Source organism: Microcebus murinus, chromosome 14 (genome assembly GCF_040939455.1).
Source record: "Microcebus murinus isolate Inina chromosome 14, M.murinus_Inina_mat1.0, whole genome shotgun sequence".
In the NCBI taxonomy this organism is placed as follows: Eukaryota; Metazoa; Chordata; class Mammalia; order Primates; family Cheirogaleidae; genus Microcebus; species Microcebus murinus.
In genome coordinates this window covers 59,770,190-59,787,825 of record NC_134117.1, presented here as the reverse complement: position 1 = coordinate 59,787,825, position 17,636 = coordinate 59,770,190, and the positions used below count along the sequence as shown (strand labels likewise).

General features: G+C 37.7%; 1 protein-coding gene across 13 annotated transcripts in view; it reads left to right on the top strand.

The window, feature by feature from the left end:
* KAT6B (lysine acetyltransferase 6B) overlaps positions 1-17,636 on the top strand; it is a 184,484-nt gene that overhangs the window by 137,337 nt on the left and 29,511 nt on the right. For all 13 annotated transcript variants that reach the window (XM_076010127.1, XM_076010125.1, XM_076010124.1 and 10 more), the window contains 3 exons: positions 1,207-1,348; positions 4,592-4,753; positions 7,896-7,989. In XM_076010127.1, the coding sequence (XP_075866242.1) occupies positions 1,207-1,348; positions 4,592-4,753; positions 7,896-7,989 (398 nt within the window). The remainder of the gene's footprint in view (positions 1-1,206; positions 1,349-4,591; positions 4,754-7,895; positions 7,990-17,636) is intronic.

Genomic DNA, 17,636 nt, shown 5'->3' with positions numbered 1-17,636 from the left:
GTGTTCTTGAACAATTTTTTAAATGGGTAATCTTTAATTTGTATAGCTAATTGTAAGTCATGTGCTCTGAGAACTTTGAATAAAATAGGCACATAAGTGCAAGATTTGAAATTAACTGTTTCTGTTACCTCTCTCCAAAACCTTTTCCCCTTTCTTGTACCCCAAAGACCTTGCAAGTGCTTCTAAACATTTTCTTATTCATTGTACTAGCAGTGCTTATTTAAACATGGAAAGGGTACAAATAAAAAGTTTTCCTATGGCCGGGCGCTGTGGCTCACGCCTGTAATCCTAGCTCTTGGGAGGCCGAGGCGGGCGGATTGCTCAAGGTCAGGAGTTCAAAACCAGCCCGAGCAAGAGCGAGACCCCATCTCTACTATAAATAGAAAGAAATTAATTGGCCAACTGATATATATATATAAAATTAGCCGGGCATGGTGGCGCATGCCTGTAGTCCCAGCTACCCGGGAGGCTGAGGCAGAAGGATCACTCGAGCCCAGGAGTTTGAGGTTGCTGTGAGCTAGGCTGACGCCACGGCACTCACTCTAGCCTGGGCAACAAAGCGAGACTCTGTCTCAAAAAAAAAAAAAAAAGTTTTCCTATTTATAAGGTGGGGGAAAAGTCAGCAGGGGAGAGAAAGCTATTTGTTTCTAAAAGAGACAGTGGATTTGGTAGAAAACAAATTAGACCTTTGACACTGTCTGCCCTGCATTTACTGCTTTAGACCATATATAAGTCTATGATAACCACTTAAAATTACCTCATCCAGAAGTAGAAACAACTAAGTTCTGGGACTTCTCTCTGCCTCATAAATATGCAGATAGTTTTAAAAATAATAAATTCAGTTTCAAGTTTGAAAAATTTGCATGGTCACCTGATGGGATGGCATCCTTATTGTCAAATTTTAGGGTGGTGTTTCCAAGTCTGACCTTTGTTTCCGTAGAATGTTTTTAAGGAAAGATACGATTTGTTCACAAAGTAAAGGCAGCACATATTATGGATTATATTGAAAAGTAGTGTAAGGTTGTTCTTATTCTCTTTACTGTTGGCTTTCTTTTCCTTTTTCTTTTCTTTTTCTTTCTTTCTGAAACTATTTCAAATCTTATTATACAGCCCTTTATGACTTAGAGAAAATTGAACAGTATTTAATTTCTCCCCCTAAACAGTATAATCAATCTGATAGATTCTTTGATTTTTAAACTTCAACAGATTACCAAAGCTTTACCTGTGTGAATTCTGTCTTAAATATATGAAAAGTAAAAATATTTTGCTAAGACACTCAAAGAAGTGTGGATGGTTTCATCCTCCAGCAAATGAGATTTACCGAAGGAAAGACCTTTCAGTATTTGAGGTAAGGATGTGTAAATAAAAAATTCAGCTTTTTGAAACCTAGTACTCCTAATTGTTGACCATGTTCTGATTTGTGACCAGAAGGTACAAGGTATATTTAATTCTGGCATTGAAATTCAACTGCCCTTTAAAATATCTCCATGTTTTTGGAATGTTTATCTAACCATAATAAGCAACCATTTAGATTGATGAAGAATCCCTACTTCATCACATTAACATTTTTGTCTTCCCCCAAATCCCTGTCTACACCAGATATATTCACCAGTGAATTTATGATCTCCGCAGCTCTTTTTAAATTCAACTTTCTTTGGCAGGAGAAATTAGCTTTGTTCAGCAGCTCCAGCCAATGTCTGGCAGGTGCTCACTCTTCCAGGGAATTGAGCAGCTGTACATATCTCCTCAATACACAACCACCTGTGTTTCCATCCAGTTCTTGGCAGGGTGGATAATCCTTTCGGTGAGACCCCAGCAGATGTTGGGACTCCCCCACCACCCACCCATCTGGGTGGATGGCCACCCCTGGAGAACTCTGCTGTTCACAGGAACCCCTTGTGGCCATATGTCTGTCATTGTGGGTTTCTTGAAGACATTTTGTATTTCCAGAATTGATTTAGTAGCGGAAGGTCTTTGCCTCTATATAGTTTCATTGTTTAATTATGTTTCTGTTGTCAGTTTCAAGGATCCAGTTTAGCTGAGTCAATTGTACCTTGAGGAGACCATGCCTTTCTTCACATTACTGTCTATTTACAGGGCTTCTTAATTCTCTCCTTTTACGCTCTTCCCTGTAGTTGCACACTTCTGTCACCCTGCTTCGTATTCTACACTGTGACCATCTTGGTGTGCATTGTTTTTCATTCCTGGCTGCTCAGAACAAACCTTCCTTGTAGAGCAGACATGATATCTTCTTTCTCTGCAATATTTTACTTTAGGATTCTCTCCTTTTCTGAATTGTTCAGACTGAAATTTATTATTCTGCCCCACAGCTATCTTTATTTGTGGCCTGCAATGTCTTGCCATCATGTTTAATAAAGGGAAGGTTATAGATTTCTCACATAGACCAGGCTCCCTCTCTCAGACGGGGCCTACTAGTTTTTCCCCAAGACTGATCAGAGAACACAGGAAACTCCAGCTGTGTCTTATGATTTTTTAAAGCCCCTCCTCCTGGTTGTACCAGGCTGTTTTGGCAAGCTTGAAGGAGGAAGGCAATTCTTAGTGGGAAGCTTAGGTGATATGGTAGTTCTTACTAAAGGCTGGGCGTGGGGTTTCTCAACCTGGGCCCCATTGATATTTCAAGCTGGATCACTTCTTGTTGTAGGGGCTGTGCTGTACATTGTGGGATGTTTGGCAACATCCTTGGCCTCTGCCTATTAGATGCCAGTAGGACAACCAGTAGCACAACCACCTCCTTGAATTGTGACAACCAAAAATGTCTCTAGACCTAGCCAAATGTCCCCTGAGGGGGCAGAATCACCCCCCAGCGAGAACTACTGGCTAGAAGGAAAGCTGAATACTTGTTGCCTGACCTTCCTGTTGTTGTTAGTGTTGGGATGCTGCCCAGCCAGCCCCAACCAGTTGAGATGACAGAGCTGCTCTCTGTTGAGGCTTCACTAATGTCACAAGTTCAACCTTCCTATTAGCTCCTTCCTTGATGCCTTGGATCTTTTCTTCTAACCAAAATAAAATAGAAATCACTGTTTCATTGTTTCCCAAAGGAAATAAAACACGTTATTGGCCTTAAGTAATTATTAAATAAGTCAGCATGAGTCAGCATTGAGGTTGAAACTCTCACAAATCCATGGAAAATCTTCTCAGAGCCAAGAGAATCCGTCTTGTTAGGCTGGTAAAAAACGGTCTGCTCTTGCAAGGCAGGTGCTTTGGGACTCTCCAGAGATGAGAGGGGAAACATCAGAAGGAGGTTTATAAAATTTATTTATACAAAGAAGGACTTGAATTTGATAAGTATCAAGGTCCCTATACTAGAATCTGGGTTAATATTTAAGAGTACAGCATGTGGGGAACTCTTCATTAGCAGTTTCCTAAGTAACTTTAGAAATAAATAAAGAATAGTCATAGATTACTATTTTCCTATCTTCTCTTTATTCCTCTTATATTAGACTTTTCACAACTGATCGAGAATTTTGCTTTGGCATTGTCGTCTCTCTTTTTTTTTCTGGTTCACAGATATATATACATCTCCATCTTTCCTTTTTGTAAAATACTACCATTTCCAAAAGGACCATACTCCCAAATACATAAAAACTTCCTTTAATTAAAGAGAGAATTGTATCCTCTGTGTCCATTGCCCATATTTGATTATGTTGCTATGTGTGGGACCTAGGTTACATCCAAGGGAAATAGTTATATGAAGTCTAAAAATAATTTGTGCAATATGAGAACCCATATGGTCCACAGGAGACCTGAGAATGGTCAAGTTCGTTGTTAAAGAGCTCTGGTTAGCAAATATCCGTTTCCCCTAAGAAAAGTGCTAGGGACATTCTTCTTGAATATGCTGTGTTTTCTGTTTTCGACAAGTAACTACATTGGATCAAAGAAATTGGCATCTGTGCCTAGCCTCCTGTCTATAGTCATCAGTATCACAGCTTGATTCTTTTATTTTGAAGAGAAGTAAACTGTAATCATGGTACTTATTGTAGGTTGAAATTCATATCACTTTCTCTGTAAGTATTCCCAACATAGAAATTTTATCTTTTCCAATTATATTTAAAATGATGCTTGGGATAAAACCAAAATAGAAGCCTCTTTGCTAATCCACACTTCTGGGGAATCAGAATAATACAGTTCATTTATTTCATTTTTATGTGAAGCCCTTTTGAGAACAACATAAAGTTTAACTTATTTGAGAAATATTTTGATCTGTTTATATTTCTTTAATACGGATTTAGTTGGTTCAAATAAAGAGAGAACATGACTGATCATTTTTAACTCATCATAAATTACAAGTAAAAATTATTCCTTTGCTAGTGGTTTGGCCCTTCTCTGGGTAGCATAAAGAGAAACTTAATCTACCTTAAATTTATCCTAATTTAAGAGAAAAGGTGGAATTCTGATTTGGCAGTGACAGCTATTTTCTGGTTAACTATATTTATTGAATGAAGTGTTTTAATCTCTCAATTTAGGATTTGGAAATAAAACTATATACTTTCTAAAATATCATATAGAAGAGACAATTTTATATTGAGCAGTATTTTTGTGTTAAATAATGTTGTCTGTTTCTTTTTGCTAGGTTGATGGGAATATGAGCAAAATTTATTGCCAAAACCTTTGCTTGTTAGCCAAGCTCTTCCTGGACCACAAAACGTTGTATTATGATGTCGAGCCATTCCTTTTTTATGTCCTTACAAAAAATGATGAAAAGGGCTGTCATCTGGTTGGATACTTCTCTAAGGTAAAACAAGAGCCAGCATGACCTTCATTTTCTTTTCCAAAATGTTTTTGGTAGAGCTCAATTCTTTGAATAGGGCTTTTTTATGATTATAATTTGAATAAGTGACACATGTTTTTGAAAAGCTCAGGTTCAGAGCTCATTTTAAAAGACAAAAACAAAAACATTGTGCCTAGGAAGTGTGTAAAGGACCTCAGCACTGTGTGCTGTGTTGACTGTCACCATCCACATGACGTTATAATTGCTGCCTTGCAGGCCACTTAGCATCTTTGATTTTCTCAGTGTTAAGCTTATTTGCCTTTTCCCTGTAAGTGGTGTCAACATGCAGCTTTCAGTGTAATGTAGCATTTAAGAGGTACTTCTTCTTTCTCCTCATTGCCTTCCCTCTGTGATCAACAATATCTCATTGAGTTGGAACATTGGCATTTGGGCTGTCAAGCTGATATAATGACTGATTTTACACTTTCATCTCTTACTCTCTGTGCTATTGTTTTAAGTTCTAAAACAATCTCACCTTTAGAAAGCCTAAGTATCTCCAGCTGTTAGCATAGGGAAACTTTGACATATTGAGGGGAAATAGCTTGTCTTTTTCACTGGTTCAGAGCAATTCTCTTGCATTCTTCTGCTCAAAGGCTTCTGAGAAACAGTAACTCATATGCAGTAAAGGAAAACTAGATTTGGAGCTGTCTGTTCTATAATGACTTTAACTTTTCTTAGGTACCTAGGAAATAGTTAAATGTACCAGGATTGTATATAAATTGAGACAATAATCATGAGACTTCTCAGCAGAAAGTAAATTATCCAAACTCTGTATTTTATTTATTTTATGGTATATTTTTTCATATTAGGGAATAAATAAATTTATTGAATCTGCTCTTGAGCAATATAAATGGAATACTTGAGAGAAGTGCCATTTTTATGGAGGATCAAAAAATAGACTATATATGAAAGTACTTGTAAACTGTAGAATCAGCCCAAACTTATAAACTTAAGAATCAACCCAAAGATCATAAAGAAAAATATTAATAAGAATAAATAACTGCATTCATGGGAACCTGCCTTAATGTTTTAAGCCACATATTTGGTAAAGCTTTAAAATGAAAAAGAAAACTAATTTGTACATTATAGATTCAAAAGATGACAGCATTAGCACAGAATAAAACAATCAGTATACTTATATAATTTATAAAACACCTTACCTTTTTTGTAGATTTGTAAAGATCTTTTTCTGCAAAAAATCAAAAATAATAGTGGTTACGATCGTCCTTCCTGTTAGAAAATGGTGTTTCTTGAAATGTCTGTGAGTTTAAACATAGGGCTTAGTGGTGCCTGCCTGCTTATGCTGTCCTGTCCTGTCCCTGAGTCTCGTACTGGCCTCTGTGTAGTGCCATGTATACAGCTGGTGGTGACTCTTGCAGTTTGAATCTCTGCCTTTCTTCCTCCCAGGATGCCCAACGTTTTACCCAGAACAAGCTCAACTTTGCTCATTTTGTCACATTATCTTCTATAGTATGGCAGCAGCTGCTGTCATTTCTTACTATTTCAGAATACTAATATCGTTTGGCAGTATAGTGAAGCAAAGTCTTAAAAATAACCATGTTAAAAAACTAGATGAAATTAAACCGTATTCTAATGTGTCAATTAGAATGTGGAAGATTCTGGTCCTTTGGGGTTATTCTTAAAGTAAATCCTAGAGGTTATTAGAACAGCAACTCAAGGATAGTCAGAGAAGGGCCAAGCTGACCTAGAAAGGTTCAGTGCAAATTGTTACATGCATATGACTTTCCAGGCACGTAAAGAGATGGCTCTAAACGAAGGAGCAGTTATTTTATCCATAGATTAGAATTTAGCTGTAGTAACATGTGTTAAGGGGGTGAAAAGTATCACTGCTGTATTGGATTTAAAAAAAAACTCCTAAAGGTGAGAATAGTTCTGCACAAAGAAAGGCATTGTATCAAGGATGAATTCTTTTAACCCAGAGTACATCTCTTTTTAGATAGAGTGACCCATTTGTCTAACTTTCACAGTAGACTAATTATTTGAACATTTGCCATTGACGTGCACATCCAGTGATGGACAGTCCATCTTCTTAGGAAAACACACTGTTGCTTCCTCTTCATTTTTCAGAGGCTCCATAGACAAATGTGCAAAAGTTGGGAGCGCATCTTTTTCACAAAGAAATCTTTAATTCTGCCCTGTAGGGTTTTTTCCACAACCATTTCCTATGTTCTTTCAAATAGGTTCATTAAAGATCTGGGTGTTCTGAAGTAATTCTTGGATGTGGTCGGTACCATTTGTGGTCAGTCTTATTTGTGGTTTATATTTGGCTAGAGCATTCACAACCTCAAAAGCCTTTTCCAGATCGTCTCTGTGTAGGTTTTGGCAGCTTCTGTGTTCTCTGAATAAAATATTGCTGCTCTGATGCCACATCCCATGAAAATTGCAAATTCTTCTTTAAGTGTAAGATCTGTTTCTTACCATATTCTACCCAATCTTCCTTCTGGTTTCAGACTGTTGGTAATATTTTGGTCTCACTTTTGTTTTGAGGCCTTGGGGTTTCTTGTTGTTGCCTTTTTTGTTTTGTTTTGTTTGACTGGTTTGAAATGCATATTAGTTATTTCTCTAGCTTTTTACTTTGACTTTTTATTCATAGGAGAAATATATTTGCACATCTACCCACGTGTATACTATTTTAGTTTCACTGGGGCATTTGCTCAAAGGCAGAAGACAGATTGCTGTTGCAGAGTTGTAGATTATTATTTGACAAGGTAGCTGGCTAAATCCTAACTTACTGTGCTGGGTGATGTTATTTTCTCCATCTCTCAAGTTATTTGAGCAAGGAAAGCATTTCTTCCATCCTGTCTGTATTTTGCTTCATTTGGTTCATTATTTCTTTGGATTCTTTATTTGTATTCTATGATACTGACTTTCACAATAAAGATGCAATTGAGAGATATGCCCAGAGTTGATGGTTTGTTGTTAGTTGATAGTTTGATTGATTAACACAGTAGGATTTTTCTGCTTGAGCCTGACCTCACCCATCGGCTCACCTTAGTGGACTGTTTTACAAGGACAGTGGCAGGTGCAGGGAATTGCCCACTTCAGCAGAGCTCTGACATACTTGATCTGTTTCTCCTTCCCTCAGGAAAAGCTTTGCCAGCAGAAGTATAATGTCTCCTGCATAATGATCATGCCCCAGCACCAAAGGCAAGGATTTGGACGGTTTCTCATTGATTTCAGTAAGTGAAGTGCTTTATTTACTTTCGTGATCCAGGGAGCTGATGGCTGTTACAGGAAACAGTAACACATAAAACTTTATTTAACCTTCTTTATTGTTTTTATCAATAGATAATGGGTTTTCTATTTATATTTACATAGGTTAGAAAATCTTCCTCAAGTGAAAAATTTACTGCTGCTCAGTTATTGTACTCTAGGAAATTGAGACTAGATCTCTCGGCAGTGTCACTAGCTTGCAAAGCCATTACCCTGAATGAACCGGCAGAATTACATTCCATTTCATGGTGCTCATGCTCATTAGCACCAAAAGAGGCAATTATTTGCGATTAAAGCTAAAGGAAGTGTTATTTAAAAAGATTTTCAGCTTTCTAAAATTCTGCCTCTAATCTGTACAGTACAGAGCAGAAAAGGTATATTTCCATTTAGAAAAACAATTCTTTAGGTAGCCTATCCTGAGCCTCTAGTAGAAATTACTCTTGTTTTGTTAATTTCCCTTTTCTATTATGGAAATTATTGTTCGTATCTAGGGATTTCCCAAGAAATATGTGTTTTATGTGAACTTGTATCTTCTGTGCCTCCTCAGTTAAAACCAGAATAATATATAAAAGGATACACAGGATAATGTTTTTTTAAAAAATCAGTGGTTTTTTTCCTCATTTATATTATATTGGATGTGTAAATGTAGTGTTAAGGCTACATTTGGAGAATTGATTCAAAATATCCAGATAACATGACAACCAGATGTCCCATGATAGTAGTCATTTCTGGTCTTATAGAAATCTGTCTCTAGGAACTGGGTGCTTCTTGATTACCAGGTTGCAGTTTGTCAGATTATTAACTGAAAGAAGGAAAATTTAGGACATTGCATAATCTTCACAAAGTATATCAAATGCAAAAAACACAATGTAAATTTGCTCACAGAAAACTATGAAGAAATATTTTGAATCTAAATCTATATTGTAAGGTACTGAAAGATTGAATTCTGATTATAAAATAACTGCATAGCAATTTTAGACAGATATATTTAATTTATTGACATTGAAGGATATAATTCTTTTTAAAGAAGTATTTTAATTTATTATTTTTCTATTTTTAGATAACATTTTCAGTTATTAATTCATTACCCCAGTCTTATATATTCTTTCCTGACCTAGTTATCCAGGAAACAAGTTATCCCAAGGAGGGCCATCTTACAAGGAATTTACCGTTTTTATTTTATAGAGTCCCAGCTGTAATCAGTTCAAGGGCAAAACCATTTGTCTTGTTCTGGAGTTTTTTTGTGGCCACCATTCATGGGTTGTTCATAAATATTACAGTTTCTGGTATGTGTAGCAGCCGTGCAAGTCTTAAATTATGATTGTATCTATATGCTACAGAATAAGGCTGTAAACTTATTTGCTCAACTCCTTTGCTCAATATTGAAGATCTTCCAATACCTAGTTCCAACTTATCTTTTATGCTTTTTCATCTACTAATCTCCTTTTCCTCAAATATTCTGAGCATACTTCCATTTTTTTTTTTTGTCTTTGCACTCCCTTCCTTAAAATGACCACTTCCTCATTTTCCAGCTTCTGTCTGTTCAAAATCCTACCCATTGCTAAGAGCCAGCCAGGAGCCTCTGCTTTTTGATCCCACCTCCTGGAGTTTTATCTTGTACTCTTTTGGTTCTGTGTTCTATAATATTACACTTAGACTCTATTCACCCTTTTGTGGTAATTATTGATGTAAGTTCATACTACCAACTTACCCTAACCTCTTTGGATACTTTCTTCTTTGTATCTGGTATTATCCCTATATAATAATCTGTATTAGATGTATTTTTGTTGACGTGAATTGGATCCTGAAAGTGACGTGGTTACTGCCCACGATAATTTTCTACCTAAAATTTAAAAAGGACTGGTACTTACTATGTAAAAACTCAAGCTCTAAATTCAGTCGCATCTCACTTGTACAGCATGGTCTGGCACTAAGGCCTTCTATATAAGATAACAACCCAGGTAACAAAGACATTCTTTTCAAATGCTGTCTTTATTTTAATCATTTAGGTGAAAACTGTGTTAGAGTCTATTTTGTACTTTTAAACATGAAGTACAAAACACATTGAAACGTTTTCTGGATGGCTCAGGGCCATCATGATGAGTGCTGCCCATTAGGATATGACCAGACAGTGTGGTGTTTGAGGGTTTTAGATTTTCTCTTTCCTGTACCTTGGCATTGCCCTTACACTGGAGGAAGTTTAGGAGTGTGGAGGAGGTTTTGAATAAAGTTGAAATGGGATTGGTGTTATTCCTTCAGAGAAGAGGAGAGTAGGGGAAGAAATTTATAACTCAAAGAAAATGGGAACTAGTACAAATGCAACCTAAAACCAAAAGAATTTCTTGACTACAAAATTTTAAAGAAGATATAATAGCCTGCTGAAAAAAATGGGTAGCATCTCCTTCTTGGAAGTTACTTAAAATAATATAGGCCGGGTGTGGTGGCTCACGCCTGTAATCCCAGCACTCTGGGAGGCCGAGGCAGGTGGATAGCTCAAGGTCAAGAGTTTGAAACCAGCCTAAGCAAAAGCAAGACCCCGTCTCCACTAATAAAATAGAAAGAAATTGATTGGCCAACTAAAAATATATATATAAAAAAAAATTAGTCGGTTATTGTGGTGCATGCCTGTAGTCCCAGCTACTCAGGAGGCTGAGGCAGAAGGATTACTTCAGCCCAGGAGTTTGAGGTTGCTGTGAGCTAGGCTGACACCACAGGACTCTAGCCCAGGCAACAGAGTGAGACTCTGTCTCAAAAAAATAAAAAATAACATAAATATCCTTCCAAAATAACAGCAATCCAGTCTTTTGCAGAGAGAGGGTGTGAGTCACATGACTTGTCAAGATCATTTTTTACTTCATAATTCAGAGCTTAGGGCAAGAAAACTAACTCAGGTTGCAGGTTTTCTAAAATCTGTTTTTTTTAAGAAAACTTTTACTGGTTAGATTTATAGTATTTCTATTTTCTACATGAGCCTGTGGTCTTTTGGTCAGGGATGCATTTTCAGTAAGTCAAAGTTGTGAAGCAAGAAAAATCTTTATGTTATCTATAAAAATTCCTAATTTAGCAAACTGAAACAAGATACCAGCAGGGAGAAAGCTATAGCTCCCATTTGCTCACTCGATCACAGATATGAGTGAAATATAATACATTGTGTGTATACAGGTGCTCCTCGACTTATGGTGGGGTTACTTCCTGATAAACCCATCATAAATTGAAAATACTGTAAGTCAAAAATGCATTTAATATACAACCTACTGAACATCGTGGCTTGGCCTACCCTACCTTAAACATGCTCAGAACACTTACATTAGCCTAGAGTTGGACAAAATCATCTAACACAAAGCCTATTTTATAATTAAGTGTTGAATATCTCATGTAAGGGTATCGTACCACTAGCCCAGGAAAAGATCAAATTTCAAAATCCAAAGTACAATTTCTACTGACTGTTATTGCTTTTTTTTACACCATTATAAAGTTGAAACCATTATAAGTCGGGGATTGCCTGTCAAAAGAACTGCAAATATAGGGCTTCAAACCCTGTTCTCCAGGACAGTTGGGAGAGGCGGGGTGGTCACCCACAGGACCAGGGGCTGCCCTGGGATTAAGAAGCTTGTCTGTGGCTTCCTAGGACAGCTTGTCTGGGATTTGTCAGAGCGAGGTTCCCGGGGAGGTCATTTGCAGAGTTTGGCCAACATGACTAAAGCGCACCAACTCCCATCCTGCTCATAAACCACCTCGTGAATTTTGTGACTCTTCGCCCAAAACTTAAGAGGGTGGAGAATGGAGTAACTGTCATTGGTTGGTTGATGTCACATTTCTTTCTCCTAAATTCTGAGATTCCTCTCTTCCTCAGAGAGAAAATCTTAGTCTTCCTCATTTCTGTCTCTGTAGACACACACCACACCACACCACACACACCCACACACACCCACACACCCACCCACCCACCCACCCACACCCTCTCCATGCCCAGAAGTGCCTTATCCACGTCACTACATTTTTCTCCTTTAATTTTGAAATAATTTCAGACTTAGAGAAAAGTTAAAAGAAATAGTGGCAGGAATTCCAATACAGTCTCCACCCAGCTTCTCCAGGTGTTTAACATTTTATCACTCAGCTTTCTGCTTTATTGCTCTGTCTTGCTCTCTCCCATTTTCCCTCCCTCTCTCTCCTCCTCTCTCCCTTTCTCTCTCTCTCTCTTACTCCTTTCTCACTCTCATTTTTTTCTGAATCATTTGAGAGTAAATTATAGACATGTTGCACCTTTACCCCTAAATACTGCCCTGTGTTTTCTACAAAGATTCTGTCATACATAGCCACAATATAAATTATCAAAATCAAGAAATTAGTGTTGATTCAGCATTATTATCTAATCTATGCATGCACCTTGTTCAAATTTCAAGTTTTGCCCGTTTACACCAACGTCCTTTCCAAGCGGGGGGAATCCTCCTAGTCCAGGATCACGTATTGTATTTAGTTATTATGTCTCTTGAACCTCCTTTAATCTGGATAGTACCTAGTCATTGTTTTGTTTGGCTTTATTTTTCATGACTTTGACGTTTTTGAGGTGTGCAGGCCACTTATTTTACACTGTGTCCCTCAATTCAGGCTGATTGGATGCTTCCTCGTGGTTAAATTCAGGTAATACATTTTTGGGCAGGAACTATAGAAGTGATCATATGTCCGCCTCGGTGCATCTTATCAGGGTCACATGATTAATGTATTTGTCCCATGACTGGGTTAAGGTGGTACCTGCTGAGTTTCTTCACTGTGAATTTACCGCTTTTGCCTTTGTATCAATGAGTCTCTGGTGAGAAGATACTTTGGGAGTATGTAAATATCTTGTTTCTCATCTAGTTTTCACCTACTAGTTTTAGCATGCATTTATGATTCTTGTCTAAAATAATTATTACTATGGTAGTTACCAAATAGTAATTTTCTAATTCCATTGTTTTGTCTCCTTATTAGTTGGCATTCTATAAGGAAGAGCTTTCTCTTCTTCCACATTTAATTATTTATTTATATAATTATGGAGTCATGGGTTTTTATTGTATAGATTATAACTTGTTGCCACCATTATTGATTTTGACATTCCCAAAACATCAAATTGTCCCAGATTTATTTAGTACCAACTGCTTCAAGCTAGCTGTTGTGCCCTTTGACCGGTTCCCATCCTTTGAACACTTTCTTACTTTCTGGTACAACATGATGTTCCAGATTTATTCTTTTCCTAACCTAGCCCTGGAATCATCATTTCTTCTAAGAGCCTTGGTTCCTTATAGTGGAGAACAATATTTAGAAACCATGATCTGGGCACTTAGGTGTGCGTATTGCTACTGGGGTGTCACTGCTTCTAGGCTGTCTCTTATGACAGAGCTAGAAAAGAAGGAATATTTGTGTGTGTGTGTATAGGTATGTATGTATACACATACATGTACACACAGGTGTGTAATGCATACACACACATACACCTCTACCATAAGTTCATACCATTCCAGATAAATACTAGCACAGGTTTTATTCTGTCTTCTCCCTTTCCATGTTTGCGATTCTCTTTGACAGTGAGAACCCCTGACTTCCATTAACCACTATATATTTACTCATGTACTATGCCCTAGAATACACATTAAGTAGTTTCTGAATTGCTGACTCATGCCACTATGAAAAACAAACCTCCTAACTAGAGGTCAATATTTATATACACTTCTTTTTGGCTTTAACCCTGAGTGTATTTAGTCAAAATACTGTGTTTAAATGTTGAGTTAGTTCTTTTTCATCTTTTTTCCCTTCAGCGTGGTTATATTATTCATTGAAATACATTTACACTTATTTGTTTCTTTTGTTTTCCATTTTAGTTTTTCTCCATCATTATTAACTTTTTAAAAATTAGAATGTAAAATATTAACATGATTTTTAAGGCTGGGTACGGTGGCTCAAAGCTGTATTCCTAGCACTTTGAGAGGCTGAGGTGGGAGGACTGCTTGAGGCCAGGAGTTTGAGATGAGCAAGAGCGAGACCCCCATCTCTACAAAAAATAGATAAATTAGTGCACACCTGTAGTTCCAGCTTCTCAGTTGGCTGAGACAGGAGGATGGCTTGAGCCCAGGAGTTTGAGGTTGCAGTGAGCTATGACAACGCCACTGCACTCTAGCCTGGGCAACAGAATAAGACCCCCATTTCAAAACAAAATACATGATGTTGAAAGTTGCAACTATAATAAAGGGTATCCTCAGAGAAGTGTCACTTCCCGCCTTGTCCTCTCCACCCATACCCCGATCCATTCCTGTATGTAACTATCCCGTTCGTTTCCAGTTTGTCCTTCCTGTGACTCTTGTTATGCAAATGAGCAGATAGGTGTGTATTTTCTAATTTTTCCTTCTTTCTTACACAAAAGATAGCATACTATAGCCTTTTGCATTCTGTCTTTTCCAATACATCCTGGAAATCACTCCATAGAGATTTCTTATTCTGTTTCATGCCTGCATTGTGCTCCATTGTGTGGATATACATAAATTTATTCACCTACTGTGCTCTGATGGATGTATGGGTTGTTTCTAAATACTCTTGCAATTTTAAAAGTACTGTAGTAAGCAATCTTGGGCATATTTTGACTTATATATAGGATGTTATATATTCTTTCAGTTGTTTAAGACTGTGCATAGCTGGGTGATGGGTGAGCAGATAATGAATTGAGGCCTGCAGAGCCAGAACCCTGGCTGACGAGCACGATACAAAACCTGTCCTCCTCAGCTCTGACTCAGGAGACCCAGGGAAAACCAGCTGATTCGGCAGGAGGTGGGAGAACAGAATGCCAGATGGTGGTTAGAGGTTGGCGTCATCACTCACTTGTGTGTTTGTGTGTACGAATTTATCTGACTCCAAACTGGAGGAGGGAGAAGGATGAGAAGAGTCACTTCTATCATTTTTTACCTCTTTCATTCAACCTCTGTTGATTGGGTTCCCCCAGTCTACACTCTGCTAAACACTAGTGACAAAAGTAATGAAGAAGTCATAGCTCTTGCTGGGTGGTCAAGTTCACTGACGAGTCAAAAGTTGCTTTGCAGTATTTTGTTCAATATGCTTTGAGAGCTCACAAGAAGTTGAAGTGGAAACATCCCAGGCTGAGGGAACCACATATTTACAAGCATGACCACATGAGGAAGCATGTTAGATGGTCAGGTAACTACAAAAGAAATTCCAGGTACATTAAAGACTTCAATGATCAATAAAAAACAAACATGCAAAAAGATTAAAAAGCTAGAAGAAAGAATGTATAATTATCTCTCTGATCTTTGGAATTGTCAGGGACACCTTAAGCATTAAATCATTGAAAGAAATCATGAAAAATATGCAGATGGTCTTGACTATATAAGAATGTAAAACTTCTAGCTAGTAAAAAGTATTAATATTTAGAAGTAAATGTCATGGGTGGGTGCAGTGGCATGCACTCATAGTCTCAGTTACTAGGGAGGCTGGGGTGGGAGGATCACTTGAGTCCTAGAGTTCTGGGTTGTAGTGCAGCATGCTGATCAGGTGTCTGCACTGTTTGATATCAATATGGTGACCTCCTGCGTGCAGGGGAACCAGCAGGATGCCTAAGGAGGGGGGAACTGGCCCAGGTCAGAAATGGAGCAGGTCAGAACTCCTCCGTGCTGATCAGTAGTGGGATTGCACCTGTGACTAGCCTGCATTCCAGCCTGGGCAACACAGCAAGACCCTGTCTCTAAAAAGGAAAAAAAAATAAGCAAACATAACAGGAAAGATGTTTGCAACATATATGCCAGGCAAAGGTTTGATAGAGCTGTAGTGTTTAAACAATTATAAAAGGAAGATTTGATGGCAATTAAAACATAAACCCTGGCCAGGCGCAGTGGCTCACGCTTGTAATCCTAGCACTCTGGGAGGCCGAGGTGGGAGGATTGCTCAAGGTCAGGAGTTCAAAACCAGCCTGAGCAAGACCCCGTCTCTACTATAAAAAAATAGAAAGAAATTAATTGACCAACTAATATATATATATATATATAAATTAGCCGGGGATGGTGGCTCGTGCCTGTAGTCCCAGCTACTCGGGAGGCTGAGGCAGGAGGATCGCTTGAGCCCAGGAGTTTGAGGTTGCTGTGAGCTAGGCTGACGCCACGGCACTCACGCTAGCCTAGGCAAGAAAGCGAGACTCTGTCTCAAAAAAAAAAAAAGAAAAAAAACATAAACCCTAATAGAAAAATGGGCAGAGGGCACGAACACAAAATGTGCAGAAAAGGAAAATAATAGGTAGTAACAACATTGCTGACATTTACTGAGTGACTAATATGTGCCAGCCACTTGCCTAAGAGTCCTGCAATATTGACTCATTCAATCCTCACAACAGTGTGAGGATTGTAAGTAACAGCATGCTTTAACTCCATTCTATGGATGATGAAACTGAGATACAGTTACACAAATAATAAGTAGCACAACTGTAATTTGAACCCAAGCACTTTAACTCTTAGCCACTACACTCCAAAGTCTTTTAAGTACAAACAATTAATTCAAATATGAAAACAAAAAATGTTGGTGATTTTAAAATGCAAATTCAAATAACTGCCATTTTTTGCCCACCAAGTTAGCAAAGACCTTGCAGATCTAACTAAGCCGGTGTAAAATGGACACTGTTATATTTACACTAAAGAAAGTATATATTGGCCGGGCGCTGTGGCTCACGCCTGTAATCCTAGCTCTTGGGAGGCCGAGGCGGGCGGATTGCTCAAGGTCAGGAGTTCAAAACCAGCCTGAGCAAGAGTGAGACCCCGTCTCTACTATAAATAGAAAGAAATTAATTGGCCAACTGATATATATATAAAAAAATTAGCCGGGCATGGTGGCGCATGCCTGTAGTCCCAGCTACTCGGGAGGCTGAGGCAGAAGGATCACTCAAGCCCAGGAGTTTGAGGTTGCTGTGAGCTAGGCTGACGCCACGGCACTCACTCTAGCCTGGACAACAAAGTGAGACTCTGTCTCAAAAAAAAAAAAGAAAGTATATATTTGTAGACATTTTTCTGGAACTTTGACAATATGTATCAAAAACATCTGACAGTTATTTTTTAAAGGAATTTATTCTAAGGAAATAAACATTTTAATCAACATATATTAATTTCATACTTAAGGTAGCAACATTATTTTACATTATTATATTGTAAATGGGGGCTTCATCTTTTGCTCCCCCATTATAGCAATATGAACTCATAGTAGAAAGTTAGAAAAATATAGTTATAATACCAGAAGAAAACGAAATCCCTCACAATCCTGTCACTCAAAGAGTTAATGTTTTTCAGTACATTTGTCCTTCATAGTGTCATTATTTACAACAAGAAAAAAACTGAAACAGCCTTGATATTCAGAGATAAGAGAGAACCACCATTCCTGTGAGAAAATTATGGGATATTCATAAAATGGAATATTATTAGCCATTAAGAATCATATCCTAAAGAATTTTTAATAAAATAGAAAAGTACTTATAATATTTAAGTGGCTTTCAAAATTATATATACATAATGTGTTCTCAATTTTGTAGAAAATGTATGCAAAGAACAGAATGGAATATATTTCTAGATTATCTCTGGAATTAGAATTACAGACT